Source organism: Acinonyx jubatus, chromosome C1 (genome assembly GCF_027475565.1).
Source record: "Acinonyx jubatus isolate Ajub_Pintada_27869175 chromosome C1, VMU_Ajub_asm_v1.0, whole genome shotgun sequence".
In the NCBI taxonomy this organism is placed as follows: domain Eukaryota; kingdom Metazoa; phylum Chordata; class Mammalia; order Carnivora; family Felidae; genus Acinonyx; species Acinonyx jubatus.
In genome coordinates this window covers 43261151-43274482 of record NC_069381.1, presented here as the reverse complement: position 1 = coordinate 43274482, position 13332 = coordinate 43261151, and the positions used below count along the sequence as shown (strand labels likewise).

At 53.6% G+C, this 13332-nt stretch overlaps 1 protein-coding gene across 8 annotated transcripts in view; it reads left to right on the top strand.

The window, feature by feature from the left end:
- LOC106975074 (NADH-cytochrome b5 reductase-like) overlaps positions 1-13332 on the top strand; it is a 33859-nt gene that overhangs the window by 13286 nt on the left and 7241 nt on the right. For 3 of the 8 annotated variants that reach the window (XR_008294887.1, XR_008294888.1, XR_008294886.1), the window contains exon 6: positions 911-1114. Coding sequence is in view for 5 of the 8 variants with exons in the window: in XM_053214085.1 (XP_053070060.1) it covers positions 911-1114; positions 4633-4787; positions 7880-8006 (486 nt within the window). In the remaining 3 variants the exon portion in view is untranslated. Of the gene's footprint in view, positions 1-910; positions 1115-4632; positions 9060-10630; positions 13317-13332 lie in introns of those variants that run through there. The other 5 variants (XM_053214085.1, XM_053214086.1, XM_053214088.1 and 2 more) reach the window with 4 other exon arrangements.

Sequence of the window (13332 nt, the reverse complement as noted above, 5' to 3'; positions counted from 1 at the left end):
TTTACTTATTCATTCATTCATTCATTCATTCATTCATTCATTTATTTCACTGGGGAAGAAACCAGGGCCCAGAGAACTGAAAGCATTTGTCCAGATCATATGGCTGGAGATTTATACCCAGGTCTGCATGACTGATACTCGAGGAGGTGTGATAATGCATTGGCTGTCGATAAAGCTAGTGAAAACCTGGACTGCATTCTCAGAGGCCTGATCTCTAGAATGTAGGAGACAAACCACCTTGCTGTATAGGTCAGGCACTAACCTTTAAAGCCCTGATCTTAAAGAAGATCACCCTTACTTCAGAGATCTAGAGCCAGGAGATGGAGTCAGTGATTGGGTCAATGAAACTGGGGCCTCTTGGAGAAGAAACTCACATGTTGCATGGGACTTCTGTGCCAGCACTATGCTGGGTGCTTATGTATAGTCAGTGTCTCAGTCTAGAGAAGAGGAGGCATCCATGCCGGGGCCCTCAGATCTCTACAGGGTTGCCCTGGGGCAGGGAAGGCAGCCCAGAGAGCAGAGCTGGGATAGGGGTGGTAGACAAGGCTTTGGTGGGAGCAGGTTTCTGTTCAGGGTGAGGCGGAAAGACCTCACCAGCAAGGGGAGTCACCCTATAATAGAACAGACTGCTTTGGGAGGTAGTGGGCTACCTGTCAAGAGAAATGTGCAAACAAAGTCCTGTGGAGTTGGCTTAGGAAAGCAACAAAGCCACTTAGAGCCTCCCGATTGCATGATTTCTCTTCCACAGACCTCGCAAGCAAGGATGGCTTCTTGGAGGATGTTGAGAGGGGAGCTCAGATGGGTGGGACCCCCAGGAAGGGCAGGGCTGTGCAGTTGAAGCAAGCCCAAGAAAAGTCCCTAGAGCAGGTGGGTGGGCTGACGTCTGTCATATACCCATTCTGTCCCCCAGTACGGTGAGCTCCTCATGCTGGCTTCGGGCACTGGCCTGGCCCCCATGGTGCCTGTCCTGCAAAGCATAACAGACAATGCAGAGGATGAGACCTTTGTCACCCTGGTCGGCTGCTTCAAGACGTTTGAGGGCATCTACCTGAAAACCTTCCTCCAGGAGCAAGCTCGTTTCTGGAATGTCCGTACCTTCTTTGTACTCAGCCAGGTGAGCCCAGCGTGGTGACTTCCTTCCCTGATGGGCACTGTGGTTTCCCCTTGCAGCTGTCCTGAGGATCCCCTGGGGCCTCCCTGCCCCCTGCCACCAGTGGGAATCCCCACCTGCCTGGCAAGGAAGGTTATGTTTGTTGAGTAGATGAGGAAACTGACGCTCAGAGATGTGAAGGTGCTAGTGCATCCATGCTGCTGGATGGGCGAAGTCAGGGCTGAGCTCCAGCCCTCCCCGCCATGCTTTGCTGCCTACTATCTGCCCCCTGGCATCACCAGGTTTATGTGCTGAGGGCCTGATTATGGAGTCAGTGGGCCAGACCACAGATGTCCCCTAGGCGGTGATAAGCTCCTTTGGGTAAGGCTCATGTGTCTGGATCACCGTTCTCTCCTCCGTGCCTAGCAGAGTGCCAGGCACGCACTCCATCAACAGTTGGTGGAGTAAGTTGGATCTGGGTTTACCGCATTTATTAGGGCCCCTACCACATCACTTTGCCCTGCATGGCGGGAATGCTGCTTCCAAACTCTCCAAGCTTCAGATACTTGAACTGGAAGCAACTCCGCCTCCTGACCTCTTCTTCTCTGATTCCTTCTCCCCTCCATGGCCACCCTGCCCGGGCCCTCCCCTCTGGCCCATTGTGGGAGGGGGCCATCTTGTTCCTTATTCCAAGCCAGGCCCTGAGTTGTTCTGGTCATCTGCCTTCGGTCATCTGCCTTCCCCTGGGTCTATAGCTTTATTTCTCTTTCTCACACCAGGGTTGGGGTTCCCTGCTGGGGCCTCCCCTCTGTTCTGTGTTGCTCAGGGTCAGCCTTACTGCCCAGTAGTTTGGAGCACCCTTCCCATCAGTTTCCTACTTGAGGCAGTTTTAGAGCGTTCCTAAAGACTGAGCCAATCTTCAGCATCATGATTGAGTGGCGGGGGTGGTGTCAGGAAATTGGGTTTCCCTTCCCAATACCAGGAGTCCTGGGATCCTCAGTGGCCAGGCTCTGTGGGCCTGTCCATGGGACAGAATGCTCAGTGGCATGAACATCAAGAGTGTGGTACTTGGTGAATGTTAGCAGCCGCAGGAGGTGCTGGAGGCAGGAGAATGAAGCAAAGGCTGGCGTGCAACCCTGCTCAAGTGCCAGGTCAAGGAAGTGGGCAGGAGCAGCAGGAAGGCAGGCACCTGGCAGAGTCACTGGCTGTTGCCCAGCCTTCTGTTCCCCCGACCACAGAATTTAGAAATGAAGACAGCCTGCCCCCTGCCCTCCAGGCGCTCACCTGTATATGGGGAGACAGCCACAGGGATAGCTTCACTGAGTGTTTTCTCTGTGCCTGACACTGTGCTAAGCTCTCTATGTGTGTTACGTCATTTAATCCCAGCATAATCTTGGGAGGCTTGCACTGCTATTGTGCCCATTTTATAGATGTGGAAACTAAGGCACAGAGATTAAGAACCTTGATCAAAGTAACACAGTGAATTGATGGAGAATTAAGTGTGAGCTGGCAGCAAGCAGGGAGGGCTTCACAGAGGAGCTGGCATTGAGCCTGGGCTTGAGGGCAGAGTTAAAGTTGACCAGCAATAAAGGGTCTTTAGCCCTGGGCCAGGGCTTTGATGATACCACTGGCCTGGGGCTGGGCAGGCGAGGGGGCTGGCTGTCAATGGCAGGGACTGGTGAGGGGCAGTGGAGTGGGAGGTGCTGCCTACCCTTCCATGCCTCCTTGACCTAGGCTGCTCCCTGTCCTGCCCAGGCTGCAGCCACAGCTTCCTCAACGGTCTCCCTCTCCAGCCATGCCCTGCCAGTGTGTCCTTCATCGTGCAGCCAGGAGGGCGGCACAGACCACACCACGACCATGCTTTCAGCCCTTCTGTGGCTCCCCACCGCTCCCCGGATGACAGCCAAGCCCGCGTGGTTGCACCAGCCTCCGTGGCCTTGTTTCCTGGCTCACCTGCCCTGTGTGTCCTGGCGTCACTGGTCTGCACGTGCTGTGAGTGCACCGTGCTTTTCTGGTTGCCAGGTCTGCCTTTGCTGGCGCTGTTCCCCCTTCCAGGAGCACTTTTCCCTTCTTCCTCGCCTAACACCTACTCCCCGCTCACATCTCCCTGCTGCGGTGTGACTCCATCCCGGAAGCCTTTCTAGAGTCCCAAGACTGGCGTGGGCGTTTCTGCTGTCATAGCCTGGGCTCTCTTCCTTGACGGTACCTACTCTGCTCACCATCATTGATTACAGGCCCCGCAGCCCACCTGAGCAACAACCAGACCCACCACATCTTTGGGTGTGCGGTTGGAGGAAGGATGCTGTGCCAAACCTAACTAGCCAGGGGGGATTGGGCAGTGGCAGGGAGGTGTGAGGCCGGTGGGCCCTGTTGGTCTCTACCCTCAAGGGCTCTTTGGGTGGGTCAGAGCACGGAGGGGGCACGGGAAGGTCCAGATCATCAGAGAGGATCCCCTGTGAGCACCACAGTGCTGTCCTAGGAAAAGCCCATGGGGTCACGTGAGCTCTGTGGCGCCAGGCTCCAGGGCCCTGTGAGTACCTCTGAGAGCAGAGGCCTGTGCTCATCACGGTAGCTCACAGAGGTCCTAGTCACTTGGCTAGAACATGGTGGCAGAGCTTGGACTCCAACCCCCTCTCTCCATGCTGTCTCTTTGCTTTCCCCAGAAACTAGAAGCTCACCTTAATAGGGTCTGCAGAGGTGATGGTCCTGTTCTGTTTTTGGGTGTTTCGCTTCTGGTTATATGGTTTCTTCCCTCCGTTAGAGTTCTTCAGACTACGTACACTTACTGATTTGTGCGCTTTTCTGTAGGTATGGTGTATCTCGACAAAATGTTCATTTAGAAAAGAGAAGTTCCTCCACGTAAGCTGAGGGTGGAGCGTTTCTTTTGTGATCCTGAGGATGTAAGCCACAGGTGAAGCTAGAGGGGCAGAAAGAGCAGCCTGGGTCACTCGGGCACGCTATGCCCCGGAATACTCCTTCTGGCCTTTCTGTGTGAGAAGTAGCCCCCTCTGGGTTAAGGCCCTGCTGCCTTGGATCCCTCATTCACACAGCCAGAGTGAGGCCGGGAAGCTTGTCTGTTTAGAGCAGCTGCCACATCCCAGGGCCTACCACAGTGCCAGGCGCAGAGTGACCGCCCAGTTAAGTGTTTGCTCGCTCAGTAAGATCACTGAAACTTCATGAGACAGGTGAACATGTGTTGTACTCCCTGGGTGATGGTGGCGGACAACCTTAAAAAGACCCACAATCTTGGGGAGATGACGTCCCCCTGGAGTGACAGGTGCAGTGGCCCCTGGGAAGCAGTGAGAATTGGTGGGGCCTGCCTCGTGTGCCCTGGGTGTGCCTCCTCCCTGTGTCTCACCTATGGGGAGAGGATAACCGTCCCCCCCCACGCTTGTTATGAGGGTGATCAGAGTGCCAGTGCCAGGAAGTGCCTGGCCTGTGATAGGGCCTCTGCCTCAGTTTCCTGGTTTGGTAGACCATACTGGCTGCGTGAACTCTGAAGACCTCCCAGTAGTCGCCTGCACTATTTCTCATTGTCTCAGGAGAACTCTCCGGAGCAGCTTCCCTGGAGTTACCGGGAGAAGACCCGCTTTGGCCGCCTGGCCCAGGACCTGATTGAAGAGCTGGTTGGCTCCTGTCGGAGAAAGCCGTTTGCATTGGTCTGTGGCTCAGCGGAGTTTACCAAGGACATGGCCAGGTACCTGCTGTGCGCAGGCCTGGCCGAGGACTCCTGCTTCCTCTTCTAGCCCTCGCCAGGGTCCTGCCACTGGGACACTGGAGGAAGCACGGACTTGAGTCAGAAAACATGAAGAGCAGGCCTGGCACTGCCGCTAACTGGCCAGGTGACCTAGGTGAAGGTCTTTGCCTCTGCGCACCTCCGCCTCCCATCTACCCCACGGGGTGGCCAACTCCCTCGGGCAGACATATTGCTGTGTAGAAGGAGGATGGGGCCGCAGGAGCTCTTAGGAGGAGAGCCACCAGCCTGGGAGTCAAGGGCTCCCTGGAGAAAGTCAGGTCCATGCTAAGCCGTGGGATGGATAGGAGTTGGCAGGAGAAGGTGCAGGAGGAGCTTCCCAGGTTCCTTAGATTAGGGGGCTTGGGGACCCCCATCTGCCCCTGCCCTATAAAAGTCTGTTCAAAAGTCTGCTTTCCCTGGAAGATGTGTCTCCCTGCTGTGGCCTCAGGGCTGGCTCGGATATGTTGCTTGCAAATGCCTAGGGAATGAGCGTAGGGGTAGCTAAGAGCTCTTTGGAGGAGGAACCTGCCTTATGTACCTCCAGTGCCTCAAGCCTGACACAGCGGTCTCAGCTTCTGTGACCTGATCACATTCTCCGAGTGAGGTGGGCCCTGGATTACTTTTATTTCGTATCGGGCCCAGGCCTTTCCTGCTGCAAACGGCTTCACTCTCTGTCTCCCTTCCCCTTTCTCAAGAGCAAGAGTCCTTTCCTGAGCAAAAGAGATACGGAAACAAACACCCCTCCCTCCCGCAGGCAGCCAGCTCAGCCTGCCTTCAGCTCCTCCGGAGTCCTGGTGACGGTTGCTATGGAGATCTAAAGATAGAGCAGGAGTCAGGAGACCTGGGTCCTTCTCTCTGCTCTGCCCACTGAGCAGCTGCTGATTCCGCTCCACCCCCGCTGCCCTCCCCACCCCGCCCCCCTCCCCACCCCACCCTTCCATCCTGCATGGGGCAAGCCCTCCCCAGGTACCCGGCACTCCCGGGCAGCACCCTGCAGGTCATGAATTCTGGTTTCCACAGCCTGGGCTCCACTGTGCCGAAGCAGCCCTGGCTGGCTGGGGGCACTTCCAGAATCGGAATATTAAGCCATGAAATCTCAGAATCCGAGAAGCGTGGAATCATAGAATTAGAACTTTATAGTCACGGAATCACAGTCCTCCTCACACCAGAGATTAAAGTTCAGGACTCCAGAAAGCATCCCGTCCGATAGACTCATTGTGTAAATGGGGAAACCAAGGCCCAGTGAGGCTAAGAGATTTGCCCAGGGTAAAACAGTTCATGGCAGAGTTGGCACCAGAAGCCAGGTCTCCCGATGTCACCTGTACTGAGAGCTGTGTAACCAGTGATTTTCAAACTGGGCTCTGAAGGACCCTAGGGTTCTTGGCATGGCAGCAGAGAAGGGACAGCCAGGTGGGATCTCCAGGCCCCCTTCAACCTTCAACCCGAGCAGTTCTGTTTTCGTCCCATTTATATATTGGGGTTTGCAGTTATTTCCATTTGTGAGATCGGGTTTTCCTGCGTTGCCCAGAAAGTCGCAGCAAATCTCCGTGCTGTGCCATGTTCACTAAACAACCATGGCGAGCAGATGGGGGATGGTGCCATAGGTCTCAAACTACATTTCCCAGGCACAATTCCTCGGTCACTCAGATGCGGCAACACTGCCTGTGACCTTCGCCAAGACTCCCATGCACATTAGCATATCAAAGGCTCTGAAAAGTCCAATGGCAAAGAAAATTTTTTTTTCATTTTGTTTAACTCAGTTTGCCACGCTTATTTAACTACAGAACAGTTTGATCCACTAGAATCTTTTGAGACCAGCATTCCATGGACTGTCTTTGGGGCATGCCGGTCTGTCGCGCAGCCTCTTCGGCTCAGTGTAGTGAGTGGGAAGACCTGCACTGAGCCTCAGAGGTCCCGAGTGGGAGCCTTGACCTCTTACCGCCTCTCCTGTGACCTGGGCAAGACACTTCTCCTGTCCCCGGGCCTCTGAAATCTGAGCGTCTTCCATCCGCTTCCCCTCCCCCAGTGCATCCTATTGACGCTACTCACAGATAGTCCTGGAGGGCCTGTTTTGAGTCAGACTGTGTGCTCGCACTAGGGAAAGTACAGTGAACAAGGCAGATGCGGTTCTGGTCGCTCTGTCCCAGAGCTTAGAGCCCAACAAGGAGTACGAAAACTAAACTTGTAAATCTAAAAGGGAGGAGTGTGCTAGAAAGGGAAGGACTGATGCTAGGAGAGCGGATGGCAAGGGCTTTTAGCCTAGCTCTTGGGCAACCGGGGACAATGCCACTGCCCGGAGGGTAGAGGCTTCCAAGGCAGTACTGTCATTCAGAGTTAGGGTTGGTAGGGAGTCCCCCCTTAAGAGATGGTGGTCTGGGGCAGTTCTTTTGTGTCTTTGTCCCATTTTATATATTACATGTTTCAATGTTAGATACGGCCATGCAGTGTTAACCAGCGGCCCCTCTTGTCCTCCCCTTCCCGTCACCCCACATGGCATCCATGCCGTCTGGATACTGGCCCCCATCATGGGACAATGGTGAGGACCCTTGGCCATGCCTTTGGTACCGAGATGCCAAAAGGGCTTCTGTCATCCAGAGACTTGAGAGCTCGTGCCTTGCAAGATGATAAGTGACCCCAAGAAGGGGACTGGTTGGGGTGTATGAGGACACGCTGTTTGAATTGGAGGTGAGGCTCTGTCAGCTGGCCGGTCCTGTCTGTCCCTCCTGATGAAGCCCCCTGCTGCGTGTCGTCAGTGGAGGGGGGGCACACAGTCGGGGTGATGGCCTCAGAAGGACCACTGCCTGCGTTCACCGGCACCGTGTCTCGCCTGCACGGCTTCCCAGCGCCCCCTCACTGGTCTCCCAGCCCCTCCCCTCATGCCTTCCATGCTACAGCCAGACCTGGTCTTTCAGTTGTGGTAAGAACACTTAACATGAGAGCTACCCCCCTAACAAATTTTGGTGCACGGTACACTATTGTTGACTGAAGGTACGGTGTTGAATGGCAGATCTCCAGAGCTTATTCAGACCGCTTTTTTTTTTTTTAACATGCATATCTGAGCCTGTCACTCCCTTGCTTCAAATCCTTCAGCTGCTCCCTGTTGACCTAGGATGCGGCATCTCAGCTCTGCCTGCCTCTCCAGACTCTGTCCTGTCCTCACCCCTCGCCCCCACCTCGTAGGTTGTGCGCGGATACACTTGCTCTCGCGCCAGCGCATCCCTTGACTTTTGCTGCTCTCTGTGTCTGGGCCATCCTTCCACCCTTCCCACTTCTGCTTGCCTTTGCCTCCTGGTCCCTTGAGGACTTAGCTCGGTACCCCTCCCTCTCTGAAGCTGTGCCTGCTCCCACCACTCCAGGCTCCGTTAATGAGCAGATTCTATGTGTCCTGCTCCTGCTGCACCTCTCAGACCGTCCGGTCTGCACGTGAGCACACCATGGGCCTGTGCACGGTGTCCCAGCGTGGGAGGGCGTGCAGTACATCCTGAGTGCCAAATATCTGCATAGCAAACCACGGATATTCATGGGTACCTCACGGGATGCAAAATGCATCTCATCTCTGCCAAAGCACCTAATGGTCACCAAAATGCATACTATTTTATTACCCCAACCTACTGATGAGGAAAACCAAGCTTCTACGACATTAAGCAATTCTACAAGGTCACGTAGGGGTGCATAAATTCCAACACGCTGCAGTTGTTATAAAGGTTATATGTGACACATGAGTACACCAGGAGATGTGTGTAAAGGGTTTCATTGCTGCACTGTATGAAACAGCAAAGAATCAAAACTACCCATGTGTCCATCAATAAGAGACTAGAAAAATAAACTTCTATATTCACACAGTAAAATAACATATAGCAACTAAAATGAATGAACTAGACCTACATGTGTCAGCATAGACTCAAAAAATAAAAACCCATAATAACGGAGTGGAAGTCAAGTTGTAGAAGGAAGGGTACAGTGAGATACCAACACTCTGAAAGTTAAAAAACGCAAAACAATGCCAAATGCTCAGGAAGGGGGTAACCAACTTTAAGGATGGTGGTGACCTCTGGGGATAGCGTGGGGTGAGGGCTTTTCTTTTGATGTCTGCATCACTTCAATATAAAACCATTTGAACTGAGTATAGCAAAATATGAACATCCGGTGAATCTGGGTGATGGGGTCACTGATGTCTGCTTTTTCTGTGTTTGAAATGGTTCCATAATTAAAGCTTTAAAAAGGAAGACTAAATATGCCTGGTCAGTGTGCTTCAGAAACTAGAGGCTTAAAGACATTCATTCCCACCCCCCTCAGGATTGGCTGTGCCCTTTTATGCCTCCAGGCCTGTCTTTCATTTGAAACTGTTAAGAGCACCTGCTGTGTGCCCTGGTCCGGGGCCACCACTTAGATAGGAAGAGCAGCATTGGCAGTCCTTGCTGTCCTTCTGCTTCTCCTTCCTTTTTTCCTTCCTCTTTCTTGTTTTTGGTTTTTGGGTTTTGTTTTGTTTTCCTTTTTAAATGAGGCAGATCTTGTTTCAATATAACTTGGCAGAGCAAATAACTTGGCCTCTCGGAGCCTCAGTTTACTCATCTACAACATGGGGGGCAGTTGTGCTGTTTCCAGGGTTGTGTAAAGATGAAGGAAGCGTGGGTGGTGCCCAAGCACAGCACCGAGCACAGAGCCGTGCGAGAACCCGGTCCCTTCCTTCTTTCCCGTGTCTCCCTGGTGGCCCCGGCCGTGCCTGCCTCATGGCTGGCCTCTGAGAACAGCACTCGTTCTGAAACTTTCGCTATCAGGAACTCCCCTTTTTATTATTTTCCCCATGCTTTGGAAGATTTTGATCCCAAATTGCATGTGTTAAGTCATTATTAATTTATCTCCCATTTTTTATTAATCAAAGACATAGATAGCTGCCCCTCAGAGCTTCTGATCTGTACAGCCAGCTGGGAGCTGCACGTGGCTGATATAACTCCAGCCAGAGGCACAGGAACGCAACAGCGTGTGTGGTCTGGGTGGCCTGAGGAGGGGTAGTGTAGACCCATCCTATTCATTTTCTTGTTTTCATGGACGGTGGGTTGTGGGGACTGCTGCCTTGCCTGGGTGGGTACTGTTTGCACAGGTCACTGACTGGTGAGCCAAGGGCAGAGTTTTCCATGCCAGGATCCAGCACAGGGCCCCACACGGGTTCGGGACCCCTCATGCCGCACTGTAAACAGATGGCGTAGGCCAGTGCCACACAGAAGAGCGTGGGATTCACATAGTGTTACGTGGCAAAGCTGTCTCCATGTGGATCCCACAGGCTCCGGCTGGAGACCACTATGTCATCCTGCCCCTTGCTCCGGATGCTTGACGGAGCATGCTAGCTTGTGGCGGGGCGGGGCGACAGCCTTAACCAGGTCCTGGGTCTCAGCACTCAGCTCGGCGGCCAGCCGGGCACACGGGGCTGGGCGGTAGGCCATCCCAGCCAGTTGCTGGGGCAAGTGAGCCTGCATCAGGAACTCTACCCGGACGCGGGGAAACTTCGCCCCTGGCCTGGCCGACCACAGAGGCACCTGGGAGGAAGAGGGGAGTGAGGTGTTGGGTGCTTGCAACAAGAACATGGAATTTGGGCTGCTTAAAGCCGATTATGTTGAACATAGAACCCCACGTTGGAGCATATACTTTGGAACAGTGGAATGAAAACTAGAACGTAGAATCAGGAACACAGAAAATAACTTTATAACTGGAAGGTGCAGATTCACCGGGCTTCTAAGTGGCTCAGCCTACAGTGAATGCCCCGGGGCCCATGACCCCTACCCTCCTCCCTGTCCTTGCGCCCCCAGGCCACTGGCCCACACCTGCTCCTGGATGATGCTGATGGGCCAGAGGTGGTTGGGCTGGAGCCATGACTGTGTTCTCGAAGACGTCTGATTCTGTCAAAGTGAAAATGAGCGTGGAGGCAAACAGCATTTGCTGAACATCTACTGGATGCCAGGTTTTAGTCATCTGTTCCAGGCTGGCCGTGCCCCAGAGCAGGCTCTGAGCAAGGATTTGAGTGTAAGTTTACTGTGGAGGTGATTCGAGGGAGTGGGGGAGGAAAGCCAGCAAAGAGTGTGTTGATGGGCAGGTGACCCTGGGGGGCAGCTGGAGCTCGTCCGCTAGGGTCCACCCATAAGACTGTAGAGTGCACCTCAGAACTGTCACAGCAGGGCGACACCCGTTGTCCAACGGGGAAGGGGAGGGGTGAGGCTTGCCCCGCCTCCCAGGGCTGGGCTCAGTGTCTGGCAGCCTGAGGAGCCTTCAGGCAGAGAGACACAGGAGCCCCGTGCTTGTAGGGACTTTCTGCAGGTTCCTCCAGCTGGGAGGGTGCTACAGGTGGCACATGAACAGTGTCCCCGAAGGCATCTCACTTAATTCTCACAGTCGTTAGAGAGAAGTAGCTTCCCTGTTTTGTAGGCAAAGAACCAGACAGATGCTCAAGAGGTAAAGCACCTGGTGGAGAGTGCGGTGTTCTCGCATGAGGGCAGGAGCCCATAGCTTGCCTGCTCCCTCCCCAACCACCCCGTCTAGCACTATGTGCAGTGAATGTTGATGCGGCATCTGTTGAATGAATAAATGAGCTGGTGGGAGTCGCATGACCGCGGGTTGGGGTTGAGGCTGTGTAAGAAAAGTGCTCGGCGCTGTGCCTGGCCCACCCTGGGGTCTCAGTGAGCAGTGATTCTCCTTCTCTGCCCCCTGTAAGGGCAGCAGGGCTCTCTGCCAAGAAGTGAACCTCCATGCCCGGCTCAATGACCACCTTCAGAAAACTGCCCCCGAACCTGCAGATAGAGAGCCCCAGGGAGTCTCCAGCACGTCTCTACTGGCCCCATCCAATGAGCCCTGAAGCCTATCCAGGTTTCCCCCAGGTTAACTCAACAAAGGAGAGCAATAGCTTGCCTGACTCCCTGTTACTCCAGAGCAGAGTGCCCTCTCTCAGTCTCTCTATCTCCCTGCACTCACTCTCTCTCCCGTATTTTCATCCTCTCCTTGAAGGACTGCCTGCAACTTGCACGGCTTCCTTTCTCACCTGCCTTCACTCCTCAACCCGCTGCCATCTGGTGCCCACCCCACATGTGTCCCTGGTGTCCAGAGATCATTTTCCAGCGGCATGTGATGCTGTTGTCAGTTCCCTCCTTTCTGAGCATGTTTCCGCAATGGCATAATAATTCCCACCTCACCAGATTATTCTGGGGACTAAATAAATCCTCCTCCGTGCATGTATTCAGCAAACATTTCTGAACACCTGCTGGTATGCAGGCTTTCTGCTGCGTTCATGAAGACCCTGACTTTGGAGGGCTCTGCAATCTCCCAGGGTCACAGAAGCGATTATAATAAATGTGAAAAAGCCTGGCACTCTGCCTGTACACGGTGGGCACTTGTGAAGGTGGGCTCTACCTTATCTTTCTGCCTTCCCTGGGCCTCAGTTTCCACAGCCAGAAAATAGGTTGGAAGAGGGGGTTGGACTTGCTCTCGGAAGTCTCCTTCCCCCACAGAAGGCCCAAGGCCCTGGCCCACCCTCCTCAGGCTGCCCCACCCCTCCTCCACTCTGCCTCTTCCCTCTCACCTTGAGCTCCTGGGTAAGGCTCTGAGCAGTGATGAGGCCCCCTGGAGGCTGTGTGTGGCAACTTCTGCATTTGGAATTTCTGAAGCTTTGGCTGGCCTCCCTTCTTGATGGGGGACCTAATGAGGGAGTGCTGCTTCCCGAACCAGGATGGCCAGTGTGGCCTGAGGGGGAAAGCCAGATGGGCAGGTTGGAGACAGGAGGGACCAGGGCTCTCAATGAAAAAGGATAGAGGGGTCTTGGCCTCCATCTGTACCACTACAGGCATCTACAGCCCTGTGCTCCAAGTCTACACCCCAGCTCAGACCTTGTCTTGCCTCCATGTGGGTAGAATTGTTGTCATGGTAAGAACATGAGCTTTCCAGCTGGTCATACTTAGGTTCAAGTCCCAACTCTGCCACTGATCATTTGTGTGATCTTGGGCAAATCACTTCATTTCTCTGAACTTCACTTTGCTCATCTATAAAGTAGGGATACTTTTATTCCATCTCTTAACAGGTATTTATTGAGCACTTACTCTGTGCCATGACAAAATACAATTCTCTGCCCTCCCTGTGATCAGGTGCTGGGCGCAGACAGACAGGAAGCAGCCAGGAGTCTCAACCAGGGTGGTCCTGCCTCCCAGGGGGTGTCTGGACACCTTGGGGGATACTAACACCTCCTCACAGAGCTGTGAGGGCTAAGTGGGATCAAGTGCCCAAAATATTGAGCATTGGCCTGGCACACAGTAGGTGCTCAATAAATGCTTGTTGAATAAACGAACTAATAAAAGCAGTCCTGCCTGAGCTCTGATTGCCAAACTATAAAATGGAGCTCGGCAATCCTTGCCTTGCAAAGTTGCTGTAAAGATTTTTAAATGTGTTTAAAGTAATGAGTTTACATTAATAAATAGAATGTGCTATGTGCCAGGTACTCTTCTTCTAAACCCTTTGCAAATATTAACTC